The sequence below is a fragment of the Sturnus vulgaris genome, chromosome 1, assembly GCF_052056855.1.
Source record: "Sturnus vulgaris isolate bStuVul1 chromosome 1, bStuVul1.hap1, whole genome shotgun sequence".
NCBI classification, from domain to species: domain Eukaryota; kingdom Metazoa; phylum Chordata; class Aves; order Passeriformes; family Sturnidae; genus Sturnus; species Sturnus vulgaris.
In genome coordinates, this window is record NC_142243.1 from 47,727,397 (window position 1) to 47,746,739 (window position 19,343).

Sequence of the window (19,343 nt, forward strand, 5' to 3'; positions counted from 1 at the left end):
CATTACACCAGGGGTTAGAACCTCCAGATCAGTAGCCTGGAGTCTAACAAAGTCAGCTTTTAGTCCTTTTTTTCATTGGAGATAGCTTTTATGTGGACAAGTAGACATGCCAGAGCCACAGATAGTAGCAACACCTCTGCAGTCACTTGTGACAGGTTCCATGGTTCGACCTCACAATAAATGGGGACATCCTACATTATTAAATAGTTTACCTTGTCTGGTATTGACTTTTATCCACTCTAAAAGTTCTTCCTGTGGCAAATTGCTAAATTCTCCCATGATGTTCCACTGAGTCCGAAGGTTTGCAGATCCCTCTATTGTCATCAATGCTAAAATAGCAAAGACCAATGTTTTGGGCTGGATTTTATAGAAGAGCCATCCAAACAACTGAAATGCAAGAATCAATTAATTCCTAGACAACAATTCTGTAATGCAGTATGCAGAACAATTAATTTTCATTTCTCTATGAGGAACCTGACATATATTACACTATGAAATATATCTGCTATTTCTTCTCCACTAAACTTCATAGTATTATAATAAAGTTCAAAACATAATAATATATTATATACAATACATATTATATTTCAGAATACAATTCCTAAGAATTATTCATGGTTTAACAAATATTTTACATTAAATTTGCAATTCTAAATAAATAAAAAAAAATTAAAATTCACATTAATGTAAACTTTTAAAGTTGTAGCTCAAATGTAAAAATCTGCAAGTAAAGATGACTCAAGAAAGCTAACTAGACTTTTATGGTATTTTATCTCCTGTTTACATCTAGAGTTTTTATGTGTAGTATACAGATTAGAGACTGTACTGCAAACTTTTGAAACTTATTAGAAAAGCAGATTTGAGGATAGTAAGCTTAATGCTGCTTTATATCCCAATATTTCCTTTCCTGAACTGGGGCTCGCATTGTTTCCTAAAGACAATTTGCTGGAGGCTCTAAGCAAATATTCCTAAATACGTGAAAATGGGTAGTTAAATAAGTATTACTAAATTTGCTGTGTTCAAGCTTAGTTTGAGCAGTAACAGTTTACCAGGTCCGTACTTGAACTAAACCGTAAATAAGAAAGTATAAACTACATTTTTTTTCCCAATTAGAAGGCTCCACACATTAAAAATATCAAATCCACACTAAATAAATTTCATTCATAGTACCATTACCTAGGGTTTTTTTTAACTGAAGCATGAAACAATACAAGGAAGTCTCTCAAGCAGAAGCTCCTACTAGGCTGACTACATCGATTAGGTAGTGTGTGTTATCTTTCTTATAAACTAACCACAAACTACCTCAGAATATTAAAATCCTCCAGCCACCTCTCCAAAAACAGTGTACTCTGTTCTAATCCCTAAAGGCTCACTAAACACTCCGAGAAGAACAGCAATACTATCCAGGAAAAGTTAATATCCCAAATAGGCCCGACCACTGTGTGGATCTTGAAGGATGAAGAGAAATGAATTCATTTGTAGGCTGCTCTACATGAACAAACTTCCTTTTCACCAACAGCTGCAAAACACAAGGAGCCTAGAATGGTTGAATATATATGCAATGCAAAAGAAGCATTTCTCTCATGGGATGCTGATCCTTATGTGGTGTATTTTATCAATTCAATGTTTTGGGGTGTTTTTGGGGTTTTTTTTGTTTTTTTTTTGTTTTGTTTTTCCCAGATCAATACTTCAAGTCTTTCTCCAGATATTTTATTTTGTTTTCAAAATTTCCACTCAGGATAGTATAATTTCCCTAACAGAAAGAGGAAATGTGTGGATGTAAATGCTCAAAAGTCTGAACAGAAACAAAAGCAGATATGAGTCTAACTTGAAGCACGAACAGTAAATTCAGTGACAAAACTGAACTGATCCTTAATTTAATTACTCCTCTTGGTTCAACTTAAGAGAAGTAAAGGTTCTAATCACAGGTTTTTCATAATTAAAAGGCAACTCTACAGAAAAAGGGAGTTACTCCCTTTGCAAACATGCAGCTACTTTGCATTTTTATTTCATTAAAAATACTTTCTTGAAAATGTGTTATGAAGTGAATTATTTTCCCATGAAAATCAACATTAGGTCACTTTTTTTCATCAGAAAGCATTCCAGACAATGAAAATATTTTTTATTAGAAAAAGAACATTATCATTCTTATTGCCCATCAGCTGCCCCAAGCTGCTGGTAATGGAAAAATGGAAAGTGCAGGGATTCATGCAATGGCTGAAAGAACACAACATACAAAGTTTCTTTTCCATGTGCAAATAGTAATTTTTAGCCTCAAAACAAATTAGATATACTACCACACCCCTGCAGATAAACTTTCATGGTCTTCTAGATGAAAGGATAGTGTTGACCTCAATTACAGTAACTACCTATCTTAAATTTGCTTACATTTTTCTTGCATCTGTAAAACTAAATTGTCACTTATTAACTTATGTTCATTCAAACATCTAAAACTTTATCCAGTGATAAAGTGTACTGAGTGGTAATCAACCATTTGGTTGATTAAGTCCCATCTTCCTCCATCCAAGAAATTCTGGATCAGTACTGCATGTATAGTCACAATTTTCACCCCCAGAAAATTACTTCTCCTCAGCAGCCATTAGTATAGAAAAAGCTCATTAAAAACACTTGGTATTTTCCTAGCCCTACAAAAACAAGCAAACCAACTAAAATAAGAACAAAAAAAGAAGTTTTCTTATTGTTTGCTTAAGCCTTAGAAGTGATCTGCTCAATGGTGGCTCAAGAGCCTTATGGCAACTCCCAGAAACAGGTTATCATCTGCAATTGCAGCTCCCTGAGAAGCTTACTCTCACTCCACAATAGGAAACAGCAGAACAAACAAAGGGACAAAATGCAGTTGGAAGCAGCAGATAAAAAATACTGAAAAATACTCTGAACCTGTCTTCCCTTCCAATATTTACACACTTACTACTTGTGGCATCCTTTAAGATCCAACATGCAAGAATTACGAAAAGCACCACCATCACTAACTGGCCTGACAACCCCAGCTGCAGTACTAAACACCCATAACAATCCAGGAAGAATTACTGAAATGCTATTACTCAGGTGCTTTAAGAAAAAAAAGTCACTATGCAGCTAAAAATAAAATCAGGACAGATTTTACTGTGGCACAAAATATATAAATACTTTTAGTTCTGAACTTCACTACAAAACTACACAACTACTACCACCACCACAACCGACAGGGCAGAAAAGCCCATCAAGAAACACACAGTTAAAATAAGAACTAAGAACAAATCAACATTGGACAGCATTAATTTAAATCATAATTATCTAGAAATTGCATGTTAGAAGAACATTTTTCATCTTGTTTTTCTGACCTTTGAAAAGCAGCCTTATTTCAAATTGCTCAGAAACACCTTATGAAAGTTCACTTAGAAAAATAACCAGTGCAACTGCTATTGCTTGAATAACCAGATCACCTAAAAGGATGCCAGTATTTCAAGAACTAAGAGCTGCAAAACTGAACACCTGTGAATCTTCCAGAATAGCAAGCATGTACATGAAATTCCTAAGTCCCAATACTCAATTACAGGTGGCTAAAGAAAGAGGTTTTGACAATTTCTTAGCATTTTATATTTTAACTGTAGAGATTCATTTGATGCTGGCAAACATTCAGCACTTTCACCTATGCCAAGTACATCAGACATCAAAAAAGGGATGAGTACAACATTTAAGCAGACTGATACTATGTAATCTGTCCAGTGTTACAAAGAACTGCCGTTTACTAAAGTTCATTTATGAAGCAGTTCCGTTTTCTGCAAAACAATTATTTGTTCAGCTAGCCTAAATAGCTTTCACCTCTTCTCATAAATCCATCTCATTCACTCGTCTTCCAGTTGTTTGACACGGGTATCAGCTGTTTCACAGACAGGAACTGCCTTCACTGTACCACCCTTTAGACACTTTGTACAAAACCACAGTGCAGTGCAGGGTGACGGGAACTTCTGAAGATCTAGCCCTGCTGCTTGAGCATGGTCACCCAGAGCCAAGTGCCCCAAGTCCATGTCCCGACAGCTTCTGAGTACCTCCAAGGATGGACAGTTCACCACATCCCTGGGCAACCTGTGCAAGTGCTGACCACCCTCACAGTGAAAGTTTCCACATGCTCAGAGGGAACATGCATTTCATCGTGCCCATTGCCTCTGGTCCTGTCACTGGGCACCATGTTAAAAGACCCTGCCATTCCTCCCAGTTTTGTACCATCAGCAAACTTGCTGAAAGTGCACTCTGTCCCACCATTTATTCCACTAACAAAGATATTGAACAGTCCTGGACCCAGCACTGGCCCCTCAGGTTACTGGCCTTCAACCAGACTTGGCACCACTGATCACCTCTCTCTCCGCCCAGCTGTTCAGACAGTTTTCGATCTACCTCCCTGCCTGCTTCCCAGACAAAGGACTACTTACCCTACTTCTGCTGCATGTTCAAAGCTTCTAAAACAACTATTTAAATAGAGATTTAATCACGTCCACTTCTCAAAAACACAGATAATGAAACATGGAAAGCCTATTCTAAGAACTTTTATATCTGGAGGAAATCTAGTAACATTTGATGTTATAAATTATTACAAAGTAGAAATATTAAGTCTGAGTTAGGCATATGAGTTTGATTTTTAAGATTGAAATGTTTTCAACATGCAAGACTTCAGATGAGACATCTGGAAAGAATTAAAAGACAAGAAATATTCAAGGCAATAAGCTCTGAAGAGCTGTGAAAACACAGTGTAAACAAAGACTGGATAAAATTAATAGTCAGTAAAAACTTGCAGTGGCATAGAGGTGTGCAAACACAGTAAAATCTGTCTCCCTGTGCACAAGCTTGATACACAGCATGTTAACTTGTATAATAATGCAATTGAATAAGTTGCATAAAGCAAGCCTTTTGCTTTATTTGGGAAGAGGGGAGAATGGAACCGTTTTTTGACAGGCAATATAACCTGGTTTATTTTTATCTGGTACCCTCATATTCAGCAATTACACACAGAGAAATCTGCTTTAGGATAAATATCTGTGTAATACTCTAAGTACTGAGATATCTACAGGAAAAAAGAGAACTTACCTGTTTTGAACACACCAAGGAAGCCATAATACACAGATGTGGTGTTAAAAACAGCTTTAGTCGCATGATTAAAATTGCTAGGACGCTGTATGCCAACAGCTGCAATGCATGGAATACCAGCTGAAAAGAAAAAAAGAAACCACAAGACACAGAAGCAAATTTGCATACTTTTCATTTATGCCTTAAACACACAACTTCATTTTCAGTATAGCTTAAATGACGAATTTGTCTGAAAGACTCCAAATCAAAGTAAAGATATTCCTACTTCAGATGTGATAATGACTTTCTGTTATCTTTTATCTAAAGTGAATGTAGTGCATCTAAGGAATGGAATAACAGGAAGAAACATTATCAATAAAAGAAAAAGAAGCTAGAGAAATAGCTAGCTATTTAATAGACATTAACAGGCAATTATTATGCAAAATTTCTTCTATAACCTCTTTATAGAAGTTAAAAGACCCTGCTTTTTAGTGCTGAAAATACCCAAGTATGGAATAAGAGAAGCGAATAAGATCATACTCGATAATCACACAATCAGAGGCAGCTTGCTTTTACTATTCCAAAAAGCATCAAGTATGTCACTCAGTGCTCTTAACATTAATCTATATTACTTGTCAAAGTGCTGTGCTAAATCAGAGGCATTTTTGCAATCAGTGCTTTTATCTCATTGATTATCACAGAATCATTTAGGTTTGAAAAAACCTCTAAGATTAAGTCCACAGCTAAACCACGACCTCAGTGCCACATCTACACGTCTTTAAATGCCTTTAGGGATGGTGACTCAACTCCTTCCCTGCACAGCCTATTCCACTCCTTGACAAAACTTTTGGATATTTAATCTAAACAGTCTAAACCTGCTCTAAAATAACTTGGGGTTCAACCATAACAGACATCTACCAACTCTCTGGGCCACTTGATCCTAATGTTTCACCACTCTCATTGTAGAAAGATTTCTTTCTTATAGCTAGCCTAAATCTACCTGATTCCATTATAAGTCATTATCCCTTGTCCTATTGAAACAGATCCTGCTAAAAAGTTGTCCTTGTCTTTCTTATAGGTCCCCTTTAAGCAAAGAAAGGCCCCAGTCAAGTCTCCCTGCAGCCTTCTCTTCTCCAGGCTGAACAGCCCCAACTCTCTCAGTCTGTCCTCATAGGAGAGGTTTTCTATATCTCTATGTTTTTGTAGACATCCTCTGGACATGCTCTACGTTCTTCCAGTGCTGAGGGCTCCCGAGGGGGACACACTACATTGCTTTGCACAGTTTTACTGAAAAGAATCATGTGTACTACAACATTCATTATGGCATATCTCAAAACAGAATTTGAACATTATACATCATATGAAGGAACCAATCTCCTTCTCAGTCTCCATGTTGAAAATGGAAGGTCCAGCCTAATTTCAGTGTGTTTTGGAGCAGCTACAATAAAAGTCCAAGATTCCTCTCTTGCACAATCACCCACATAAGCCAGTATATTCCTTTGTCCAACATTCCAGAGTTATTCTGGTGACATACTAGACCCAACTTAAGATGAGGGAAGTAACAGTGCAAATACTTAGCTTCAAATAAACCATATGTATCAGCATCAGCCCATTGCAACCAGCATTTCAATACTGAGTATTTGCATTAACATAGGAATAAAATTGTGCAGAAAAAGAATCTTACCTCACCATGGATAAAGCGTTCTTCTCTGAAAAAAATAACAACCCAAAACCCAGCATTATTTATGTACTACAGAAGCACTGGTTTTATTTTAAGAATATCTCTAACAGCATTAGACAATGCAATTAATTCAGTAAGCTTAAGTCAAGCGTCAAAAAGTTTTTTCCCCTCTATGCAAGTTTTGAAATAAATTGCAAGTCACAACTATCTTCCTCAATCCCTGTATCTATTTGGAAATCTTGAGTTTTGATTTTAGCAGGTTTATCTTTTAATTACTTCCATGAGATGAAACTCAGATATCTTTATAACCTGGAAGAAAATAATGGGGAAAAAAGAATTTGCATTCATTATCTATAGTAAAAAAGCAAAAAGGCTTTTTTGCTGTAACATAAACATAATACATAAATACATAAATGTTTAGGAACAGAGTAGAAAAAGTAAATCATTAAATATAAAATCTAGGCATAAATGGGTTAAGATGTCTAAAACAGGTTTAGCAGATAACCTTAGTTTTAGTTATAACATAAAAATACCATTTGTAATACATCCATTCAGTTACCAAACTGCACATAACTAACCTTTCAAAAAGGACTAAGATAATACAGAATTCTGAATGATGTAGCACATACCAAATCAAATGAACTTCCAGCAGAAAATTAAGTTTTACATTAAAAAAGAAGACAATACTTACTTTTCATATCGGCCTGTATGAGATAAGGACCACAAAATATATTTAATTGCCTGAAGAAAACAAGAGACAACAAAAAGTATGAACAAACTTTCAAAAGCATTTTGAAGCATTTTCAACATTTGATAAATTAAACTATACCTGGGTAATCTCTTTCTGAGATAATGCTAAAATAAAAGACGTCATGTTTTAGCTAAAACTTCTTTTAGAGGATGTTTAATTAGCCAGGCAGTTAGCAGTTATCCCATCTGTTCCTGTGCAAAATGTAAGCTGTTTTTATACAAATTATACATAATCAAATTTATAAAAACAGTTACAAACTCCAGTTTTAGTATTCATCAGCTAAATAACAGAATTTTTTTTGGTGGTTAACATGAAATCAAGTTTCATCAGGACTCAGGACTGGACCTTGTCAAAAATCTTTGTAAAGAGAACACAGAATTTTAAATACATGTTTTTGAGAATTTGTATTTTTTCTGACTGTATTGGGTTTACATGCCAAGGTTTCAGCAGCAGGAACATTGCAGGGGTGGCTTCGGTGGGAAGTGACCAGGGGCTGCACCCCCCATGTCAGTGAGAGCCAGTTCCAGACAGCTTCCAACCAGATCTACCACTGCCAAAGCTGAACCCATCACCAACACTGGTGGGGCCCCTATTGATAACATCTTTGCAAAAAGGTAACACTGCAGCAGCTTTAAGAGAGAGCAGTGGGAGAACTGGGAGTGAAATGACCCTGAAGTCACGGAGGTCAGTGAAGGAGCAGGAGGAGGTGCTCCATGTGAACCATGAGATTGCAGCTTTTGGAGAACACCACGGTCATGTAAGTTGTTTTTTTCCCCAGAGGCCCATGAAAGATTAAGGTGGAGCAGATAGAAATTCACCTGCGAGACATGTGCAGGACCCTATGCCAGAGCAGGAGCACATGTCTTGAAGGATGCTGCAACCCAGAGAGTCCCCAAAGGAAAAAGCTCTTTGCAGGAACTGCAGCTTGGGGACAAGAGCCCACAAAGGAGCAGGTTTTCTGGCAGGAGCTGCAATCTGTGGGGGACTCATGCTGGAGCAGTCTGTTTCTGAAGAACTCTACCACATGGAAAGGACCTATGCTGACCCAGATCATAAAACAACTGCAGCCTATGGAAGGGACTCACTGAGCCTGGGGATAAGTAGAAGATGGTTTTAGTTTTCAGTTTGCTTCTTGCATTTTATTTTCAATTCACAAAAAATTAATGACAGTGAATCAGAAAATGAGGCCCCCATACTTATCCTGGCCCATGAGATTTTTCTATTCTTCTTTCCCCATCATATTGGGAGCATGGAATGGCAGCATGGCTTGGCAGGTACCTGGCAGTCAGCAGAGCTTAACCCACCACACGAATTTCTTCCCATCTCAAATAAATAATTAAATAGCAATCTCTTCAAAAAAACTGAAACATAAGTTCAAGGTAAAGGCGACTCACTATATCAATCACTTACCCTTTTAATGATTACCCCAAAAACCACCAGAACAACTGGTAAGAGCAGAGTCTTTGTGTATCTTACTGGAGTCTAAAATGGAAATCAAGTTCATTAATCACTTTCCTTCATCTGTAATTATTTAAATCACCATTTTAGAGAAATTAATATAAGGAGATCTTCCTGGAGTAAAATGTAAATATAAACTCCACTCAGCAATCATACATAATACTAGGGTCATCAGTAAATTATTTCCAGTTCTTTGGCGAGCCATCCAAAGATGAGAAATAGATTGTATCTCATCTGAATTTGAGTACTATGGGTTGACGAACCTATAAATGTTCCAAATGCGTATCTAGGTGCTGATAAATTAAAAGATGTCTATTAATGCCACATTATGAAGCTTCAATGCTGTTCTATAGTCTCAATCTACTGCATAAGGCCCTTGCAGCTCTCATTATATTTTCCATATACTCAAAACCAGGCACTGAGAGCCCCATAAAAATCTTGTTTGCAGAACTCTAACCTTTCATTTATTCCTGAGGAAGCACTTCTTTCATTCAAGCAAGCACATTTCTTAGATCTAAAATCAAAACACTGCTTTGGTTTAAGTTCATTTAAATGCAATAAACCCAATTAAATTTAGCTTTAGTTCATTAATTTCTCTTTTCACAAGCATGTATTTGAACTTATGATGGCAGTAGAAGGTGTGGTTCTCAAATGTTTTAAGTTACAAATAAAGATAAAACAAGAAGTTCCCTCTTCCAAAATCACATATTTTGACCAAATTACCTCTTTTTCCATGAAGTCAAACTCAGCAGCACAGGTATACATTAATGTATCAAAATCCTTGTAGCCAATAAATTTAGACTTCAATATATTTCCTATATGAGCCTGGTAGGATATACAGGAAAGAAATACCAAATTGTAATAAGCAAAAGCTGTCCTGTTTTCCACAACAAAGAAGTATAAATATGAGAAATTATATTGTATTGAGAAACATTTTTAATTAGTACAGAAGCTTACACCACTTACAGTACTGTTACAAGAGCACCAAAAATCTACTTACAGGGTATTAGATAACATCTTTGAGTCTAACACAGATTGTACAGTGTTAAATAAAAAGCAGAAAACAGCAAAAAAAAGGGTGTTACCATTGTGATTGTATTCAACAAGAGCATAGTTATGCATAGCCATATTTTAAGATGCGACCTTCCTAACTTTCAGCTCTCGATATACATCTACAGACAGGTTTTTAACAATAGAATAAAAAGGCTGAAATACAGCAAAGGCTGTATTTGTTACAACAAGCATTTCAAAACTGCCATCAAAATTAGTTTAAGAGAAGAGTGAACTGACATATTGAGCAAATAAAGGTGAAGGAGACGATAGCCAAGACAAACAAAGCCCTATAAATCCACATTTAAAAACAAATACATAGAGCATTCACTAAGACAAAAGTATATATATTTGTGTTTTCACAAATTTTGGTAATAACATCTCAAAGTGATAATACATAATGAAAGAAAAAGCAAATATACAATCTCTATCCCACTTCTGCAAAACAAATCCTAGAAATTCAGGAAGTGTATCTGTAAGATGTCAAAATCAAATATTAGGAGTGATAAACTTTTTGAAACATAACAACTAAATACTCTGATAAGAGAACTTACATCATCGGCTATTCCAAACACAAGAGAAGTCAGGTATTTCAAGGTGACTGTCCCAAATAGCCAGGCACATCCTTCAATGACCTTGAAAAATATACTTAGAATGAAACTGATGTCTTTAACTTTTATAACTTTTTTCTTTTTTTTAAAGGCTTCTTAAATTTAGCTACTACTTATAAACTCTCCTATGTTACAGCTGAAATAATTTTGCGCAACTGATTTACACTACAGCTGTATCACTACATACAACATTGTAGCAGAGGGGATAGCAAAGTTATCTTTAAACAGGGGCAGCCTCACTGTCTGTTTCATCTGTTTTGCACATATCAGTGTGTAGGGACTGTTTTTGGACAAGAGCTGCTCCATATTATCAAGTTGTGCTAGCCTGGTAATTCAAACCTTTGGAGGAATTTGATGATTTATAGCACCATCTCAAGATGATCTGAGGTTAGAAGTTGATGGATATATAAACAAAGTATGTACAGTTACTACTTTTAGTTATGTATCAAGTTTATTCCTGTATCAGGAAGGTTAAATTCTTGGTAGTGTAGCTTAATCTAGCTTATTCTTTATAAAATTGGAACGACTGAATAGGACAACCTGTCTTAGTATCTTGTATTTGGGACTCACAGCAGATGCTTTAATAGAGAATGCAACAAAAAATTGATCTTTGCCCTAATGTAACCAGGTTTGGATGTGACGATGGGCTGTCATTTAATGGCTGCTAAGAAACCTAAATACCTATCCTAATCCTTTACTGAATGGATCTGAGTTTTTTTCTTCCATAGTAACTTTCTTATTCGTTATAAGCTTATTGCTGCCAGCAAAAGGGGCACTAAAAAAACTAAAATTATATTCTACTTTTATTCAATGGCTTTGTCATATTTACCTTTATTTTACATGATGTAGAATCCTAATGTATTTTAAAATCTCAACTATTTGGTGAATCTATGTTAATAATTATCTTCATATTTTACATAATGGTAATAGATTTTGCAGAAAGGCATTCTAGTTTTTAAATTTTTTTTTAGGCAAGATACATTGACTGAGACTACATACAGTATTTGCAATGTTACATATGAATTCACAAAATTTTAAAAAAATTTCTGCTTTCTCTACAGATCCTTTTCTGTGATTTCCATCAATTATTTTCCTTCTTGGTGCCTGCTCAGTAATAAATTGGTGTGTTCAGAGAACTTTGCATAGGAAAGTTATATAAGTCATTCTCTGCTGAATGGTAGCACCTTATTTGGGATCAATTATTTTATATACACTTTTAGGGTCGAGGTGGTCTTTTGAAAACTTACCATTTAATCCCACCCTTTGTTTCTGACCTTCTAATATTCTACCTTATCTCACGGAATTTAATTTCTTTTACAGTTCCAGTTAGACAGCTCCTACAAAAAGTTCCTGAAATTTTGTACATTACATTCACCCACATACCCTTGTCTACATCCTTCAGAGGAGTCAAACATTTTTGCAAGGCATGACTTCGTTCCACAAAGGCTGCGTTGGATGTCTCTCATTATGCTGCACATACATACAACTTAACACTTTCCTCATCATACAAGTTCTTATTTTTTTACAAAATTTATTAGTTTGCTGTTTCACAAGTGTCTTGGATCTCCATTTCAGAAAACTGACATGAAATTTGCCTACACTCTGATTTTCTCTGGTACTACAGTCAGGCATGCATACATGCACTGCCGTTTGCTATACATATTTTAATTACTTCCTATTCTAATTCCTTTATAATAACTGTATGAATTTCATCCAGTTTTGCTAACAGCTTGCCCTTCATTTAATACAAATGCCTGTCTTAAGTCAAGCATGGTCTTGATAAGCTCCCATTTCAGGTGTTTTTACATGCTAATGTTACATCTTAAGCAGCAAGTCACTTCTCATGTTTTCTACATTGTTACATTTTATTAATAATAGTTTTGGGAGTGTTCTCCCTGTTTGGACATGACTTCTACCACCGTCCAACCTCACCCACACACCCTACAGACTTGCTTCTCTACATAATTTTAAGATGTTTGCTGCTGTCATAAAAATATCCTTAATAATTATATAGATACCCACATTTTAGTGAGTATCTAATGCAGTATCTTAATCTCCATTTCTTCAAGCACTGTTAACATTTTACTTCCCTTTTCTAAATTGACCTTTACTTTAAAAGGATTTGCATGCAGATCTTAGGTTTTGTAAACATGTAAATTTGGCAATTTAAAATTAAACGTGTTGCCATTAAAAGGCTATTTCAGTGTTTTGATATAAGTGTGTGTTTATACTTATTTCTTCAGTAATTTAAGACTAATTGCTGGGAACATTGACAATTTATTAAAGACAGTAGTTCAGCTATATTCCTTGATTTTCAATTATTAGAAATGAAACCAGAAGTTGTTCCTGTATTTGACAAAAACAAACAGAAGTCATAGTTTTTCTCTGAAATTCAAAATATATTAAATTCCTTACCCATACACAGACTTCTCTTTTGCGCCTTTTCAAGACTTTTGGACTCCATTCAAGAATTCCCTAATAAAAAAAATTAATGCACATTTTCAGGGTAATGTAATAACATCAAGCTATTTCAGTACCCTGAATGAGATGGTTTTTCCCTTTGGTAAGCCTCTTGCATTATACATTTATTTATTAAAAATCTTCCATAATTAACACAGCCTATGATACGAATAATATATGAGATATGAATATATACAGCATGATTTCACCCTGCACTGGCAAAACTTGCCAACATAAAAACTCTTACTGCAGCTCGAGTACAATTAATGGAAGACTACTTTTCTCTTGAACGAGTAAGGAGATTCTGTATTATTCAGTTCTAAGCTTCTTTAAATCAAAACCAATGGGAAACTGAGTTCTGTCTGCTTCTGTGAATGACAAGAGACCGAAGCAGTAAATAAATTACTGGCAGCATAATACAAACAATTTTCAAGTAAGGCAACAGAGCCTGGAGGGCAATAAGAGTCACTCTTTTCCGTTTCACAATATGTTCATTTTATGATACAAGGAAGACCCACTTTAGGCTAATTTGATGAACAATGTAATTAAAAGCTTCCAGAAAACCAGTCTATATGTGAGACTGAGGCCAATATAAGCATCCAAATAGCATATAAACAACAAATACTTTTTTCAAAGCATAAAACAGGTAAGGAACTCAGCAGGTTGAGAACTCAACTCAACCTGTATTTAATATATAATTACAAAAGTTGCTACAAGAAACTAGAATAGTTTAATAACAAGCAAACTATACTACAGGAAATATGCAGCCAAGGCAGTTTACTGTTAGCGTAAGTGAGAAATTGCCACAACTCTCGCTGATCGACAAAATATAAACAGACAAAGAAGAAAAAAGAATCAGAAATTAAGATGATTTGCAGTAAGCTAAATAGGATCTGTTCACAACACTTTATCTCCTATTTCTTACATACATAAATCCTTTATGAGGAACTACACAAAAGTGAGAGGTTGTGGAGTTTTTCCTATTTAAAGAAAAATCAAGATAATGAATGGTGAGATGACGAATCTTCAGTGAATAATTTTGCTAACACAGTGGTATGATATGGCAGTTTCAGTCTTAAACCACTGTTATATATGGTTTAGTCATTTGTTCTGCACTAGAGGATTTACTATCAATAAGAAGCATTTAAATGAAGCTCCTCCTTGCTCATGTTCTTGTTTTACAGTCACTCTGGTCAAAATTACATACATGGTAAATTTTACATTTTTATTAAAAGAAGAGAACCGTAAAAGTAGAAGAGCTGAGTCTTAACTGAATTTCTCCTACGAAGAGGTTTTGGTGTAAATCATGATTTCTTGAATTAGTATTTACCCTTTCACCAGATATCTTTATTGTCTAATTCTGTTTCTAGTGGAAAGGTTTCTCATCTGTCTGGTAATGCAGCAGTTTTACATTTTAGATCAATATATTTACAACAGTACAGCACTGCAGTATTAGCAGAGCATATGATTCTTCTTAAGCAACTTACCGAGATAACTACTAAAGATGCAGCATAATATGATGTCAGTAACATTGAATTACCGAACATCAGAATAAAACACACCAGAAGAGACACCTGAAAGAAGAAATTAAAAATTATTCAATTCAAAATAGAAAAGGATTACCTAATCTGTTAACAGCTTTAAATTTAAAAACACCTACTTTACAGCAAAGTGCAAGCCTGATACTCACACTTGCAGATTTGTTCTGAAAACGCTGATTATAAATACTAAATGGCACAGCAGGTAGCCATGTGTAGATTATTTGTTTTATTTATTAAAAGTATGCAAGAACAAATCCTGGCCATAGGACAAATTAATGTAATACAATAGCTACGTTTCTGAAGTTATTTCTAAAATATGATTTTTTTTCTAAATTACTGTATGAGTTCTCTCCATCCTGTTTGTTACCTTTTAGAATTCTGGACAAACATAAAAATGAATAGAATGTTTGGTGTCTTCTTTCTTCCTAACTGGCAAACAGGTATTTAAAATACCATCATCATCAAAGTCAAGGAAGCAGAACTCTGACTGTTTGATCATATGCACCTAATTATACAAATTTGAAAGTCAAGGCTGAAATACAACTTTTATCTATCATCCTGATCTCCCGTGCCCTTTTTTAACAGAAAGCAATCTGAATTATATTTTCCAACTTCAAGGGCAAAAATCAGTAAGCAAGCTCTGTCTTCTTTTATACACAGAAATAAGGAAAAATAGTAATTTGCAGACTTTCCTACTGCCCTCTCCCCTTCTAGTTAAGACTCATTTTCCACAGCAGGAGGAGGGTACGAGGCAAAAATTGAAAACACCATAAAAAAGACTGGCAGTTTACCCAGTCTCACTAAACTGTCTCTGTAATATAACATGACTGTTTAACTATCTGAAAACAGGTTATTTATGGCACTTCAGCACCCAAATTATGATATAGCTATTGACATAAGCCAGAAAGCTTATGTCACCCTGGTTTTGTCAAAAAACTACCAAACAAACCTGCTTATTTTGTCCCTGCTTTATGAGAAATGAGTCGCATAGAACTTACCACTGCCTCTAGTTTATCATTTACAGTATTTAAAAAAAATGTTTGAAAACATGTGAAATACAATTTAGTTTCTTTTCTGGAGAAATATTCTCTTTTTGCCCACTGAGTTAGCATTGCACAATTTTAGAAAAAAAAATTTTTAAACACCATCACATTTCTTAAAAAAAACTTGTCTACACCTTCCTTTACATTTAAAACTGTAATCTCACTTCAAAAGCAAAACTTGATCATTATCTCAACTTTAAAAATTAAAATCAGATATTATGCAGAAACTTACACATCTTTTACTTATAGTATTTCCTTTCTTTCTTGACTTTCTCATCCAGTTTTGAAAAAAGAAGAAAAATTGGTTTTCAACTTAACAGTTTATTTTTTGGTCCTCCTTTCTAAGTATCTCCCAAAATAGTTAAACCTCAAGATCTTTGCATGGTCAAGACTACAAGAGTTTTCAAAACTCAATTTTAGTTCCAATCAGACCCCTCCCTCCCTTATCACTGCATGTTTTCAACATTTGTGCAACTACAGAAAACACTTTTCATGCTTTGACCTGTTTGAGGGGATTTAAGGGCTTTTTTTAAAGTATTACCATATGAGCATATAGTATCTTCTGTAATTTGCTGGAGTCAATATAACCCATAATACACACCGCAAATAACGAAGCTATCTAAAATCAAAAGTGAAAGGGAAGTTAAAACAATTTGCACTGGTGTACTCCTTCATGCAAAAGAAAAGATTATTCAAACCATCATTAATTTTTATTGCTACTTTTTGCTAGGTACTTAGGCATTTCATAATTATTTCTTTCAAAAATCCTGTCGTGGTGCTCTAAATAAGAATTATCAAATATAGTTTAATATTTAAGAAGTAAGTATTCAACTTTATAAAAATGCAAGTCACCAAAATACGGCACTAACACATTACCTTTCAACTTTAAATTTAAAACAAAATTAAAAAAAAACCCCAAACACAAAAAACCCCAAACCAAACAAACAAAAGCCCAAACAAAACAAAAATGGGAAAAAAAATCCAAAAAACAAAAAACCCCAAACCAACTAAAACAAAAAAAACCCCAAAATATATCAGTCGAAACCACAAAATAATTACTCATTAATTTTAAGTTTTCAGCAAAGTATGGAAACATCCACAATTTGCCACTGAAGAAAATAAGATTTGTTGATTTATTGATTAGACAGCCTATTAAAAGTCATATGGAAAATTTATGAAATTATAAAGTGAACCTGAATTTTCAAATTTCAGGCTCAGCATCTTAAACAGGTTATAGTGACAAGTTTCTCTACATATTTTACAGAATTAATTGGTTTCTTCTTATGCAGTTAGAAAACTTGCATACCACAGCCTATATTGATTGTTTAAAGCTACCAACTCATAACAGGCAACATCTGCTTCAAGTAAGGCAGACAAGTGAAAAGGTCTGGAAACAGATGGATTTCAGTCAACAGGCAACATTTCAACCAATTCAAACACTAAGAAAGTTCCTGTGTGACAGTATTCTACTGTTCCAATCAGCATTCACTAGATTTCAAGGCTAACTAGTTACCTCAACTACCCAAAATCTCAGACTACAGCACTACTCATAGACTTATCAAAATTATATAGGAAAACATGCAAAATCATGCCAGATATTACATGCCATGCAAACAATGGTACATTATAAATTTATAACAGCCTGAAGAGATGCAAGATCAATGTCTTTCTTTATTTTTGTGCTTCAAAATACAAAGTTTTTTTCTTGTTCTAATGAACTGATCTCAGGCTAGAGACTGCTTATATGGGAAAAGTAAATACTTTTAGTCTTGGAGACAGAATGGTAAGTGATGTAAATGGTCAACTTTTAAACTCAAGACTAGAAAAATATCAATGTGATAAATGGTGAGAATCTTTCCTCACAGAAGAATGAAATCTGGTTAAAAGGAAAGTGTTGGTATAGCTGTGAATTCAATGGCTGTCTATACAAAGCAGTCAATTTCTCCAGGTAAGACAAAGAGGCTATTTAGAGGTAAATATGGGCTTACCTGAGTTAGAAGAACAAACTGAGCAAACTGCCAGGGAAGCATGAAAAAGATATTAGAAACACACAGTGCAATCAAGCTTCCTGTATTAATACTCGGAATCCTTGGGAAAAAGAGACAGAATAGGCATCAGTAAATAAAATTACACAGGTGTTTGCATAGAATTGAAAAGTATGACAGAAAATGCAATAAAAACACAGTTACCTTGGAAGATAGCTAGCAATATTGATCAAGTACAAATAACACTGTTCAAGTAAATTTAATGGGTTTTTTTCTTGAGTTTCCATGACAACAGCTCTGATGTTTAATGTTCCTTAACTATTTGATGAGTCATTGATTACGAAACAAATCTTCTACTGGCAGTATGCAATAGAGCAGGCCAAAGTATGCCATTTGCAAGTGGCTTCAGCTTCTTGTGACAACTCTACAGTCAGATCACAACCATTTCCATTTCAGCTAAAATCACAGTTGTTTTAGAATGGTCTGCATTTGAAAGTGATTTAACCCCTATCTCTCACATTTCTTCCATATTTACTTTCTGCAACTTTCTCTCAGCAATCCTGAGTGATGTTTCAGGGAAGGAGACAATGACAAATACATTACACTCATCTGTAACTGAAACCCCAGTCTATTCTCCATGTCCTGAAATAAATGCTATTTAAAATATTCAATCCTGTGCTGATTCAATTCTGAAACATGCTGTGTTTCAAATTTCACTAAATTCTAGAGAGCACATATCTTTTCCTCATATAAACAACACAAATTAGTAACAAGCAAGAAATACTTTTGCTTTAAACATCAGTAACTAGAAATCAGTATGACCTAATAAAGGAAAATTGGTGGTTATAACTAACTACTAAATTCAGCTAAATCATAAATACATTGTAAATCTGATGCAATGGAGTTGGTGGAGAAGCCCTTAAGTATGAATGGTCATGCTTATTTTCTAAAACAGAGGCAAGACAGTAATATAATCATGTTGCAAGCCAGAAATAATCATGGAAAAGCAGGGCTAATGAACTCAAGAGCATCCCTGCATTAATGTAATTAGACTGCTCTAAATCGTTGAACTAGTTAATGAGACTAGTTAATTAGTAATGGAAAACTGCAAGAGAATACTAGTTTATGGGTGCCTATAGCATCCTCTGTTGCAAAGCATAGGCTTACTCTACGTGCAGCCAACATACCACTCTCCAAGAGGGACAAAACCAATTGATGAAGTATCAGCTTGTTTCTCATGGGAAGGAAGGGACATCAACCAAAAATTCTGATTTTTACTTTAGATACGTATTTGCCAACACAGTAATTCTGATTTTTATATTAATCATGTCTTCAAGTTGCAAAGTTTTTCCTTTTAATAAGTGAGCAATATGACTGCAGTTCTACTGGTGCAGCGTCTGCAATGTAACAGCCACAGGAAAGTTTCTCTGTTAACGATACCATTGTTACAACACATGGAGGCATCTGATTAAATATTTAAAGGCACTTAAATGTTCTGTGACATTCAAATTTTTAAAAGTATTGTAAAGACCCAGTACAAACTGAAAGGTACCTGAGAATATAGGTCAAAAGCAACATCTGCATCACAAGGAATGGGTAGGAGAAACTTTCACGAAGAGGTGGAGTCCACATGACGCGAGTGCACTAAAAGTAAGAACTGGGTTAGATGGTAACATTCAGTGATACCTTTCGATAAAACCAC

General features: G+C 34.8%; 1 protein-coding gene across 2 annotated transcripts in view; it reads right to left on the reverse strand.

Moving 5' to 3' along the window:
* Nucleotides 1-19,343, reverse strand: part of DPY19L1 (dpy-19 like C-mannosyltransferase 1) — a 45,196-nt gene that overhangs the window by 4,868 nt on the left and 20,985 nt on the right. For both annotated transcript variants that reach the window (XM_014886864.2, XM_088166118.1), the window contains 12 exons: nucleotides 19,194-19,285; nucleotides 17,645-17,744; nucleotides 16,198-16,275; nucleotides 14,560-14,646; nucleotides 13,028-13,087; nucleotides 10,556-10,636; nucleotides 9,675-9,776; nucleotides 8,904-8,975; nucleotides 7,434-7,483; nucleotides 6,746-6,770; nucleotides 5,083-5,202; nucleotides 213-387 (listed from right to left, as the gene is read on the reverse strand). In XM_014886864.2, the coding sequence (XP_014742350.1) occupies nucleotides 213-387; nucleotides 5,083-5,202; nucleotides 6,746-6,770; nucleotides 7,434-7,483; nucleotides 8,904-8,975; nucleotides 9,675-9,776; nucleotides 10,556-10,636; nucleotides 13,028-13,087; nucleotides 14,560-14,646; nucleotides 16,198-16,275; nucleotides 17,645-17,744; nucleotides 19,194-19,285 (1,042 nt within the window). The remainder of the gene's footprint in view (nucleotides 1-212; nucleotides 388-5,082; nucleotides 5,203-6,745; nucleotides 6,771-7,433; nucleotides 7,484-8,903; nucleotides 8,976-9,674; nucleotides 9,777-10,555; nucleotides 10,637-13,027; nucleotides 13,088-14,559; nucleotides 14,647-16,197; nucleotides 16,276-17,644; nucleotides 17,745-19,193; nucleotides 19,286-19,343) is intronic.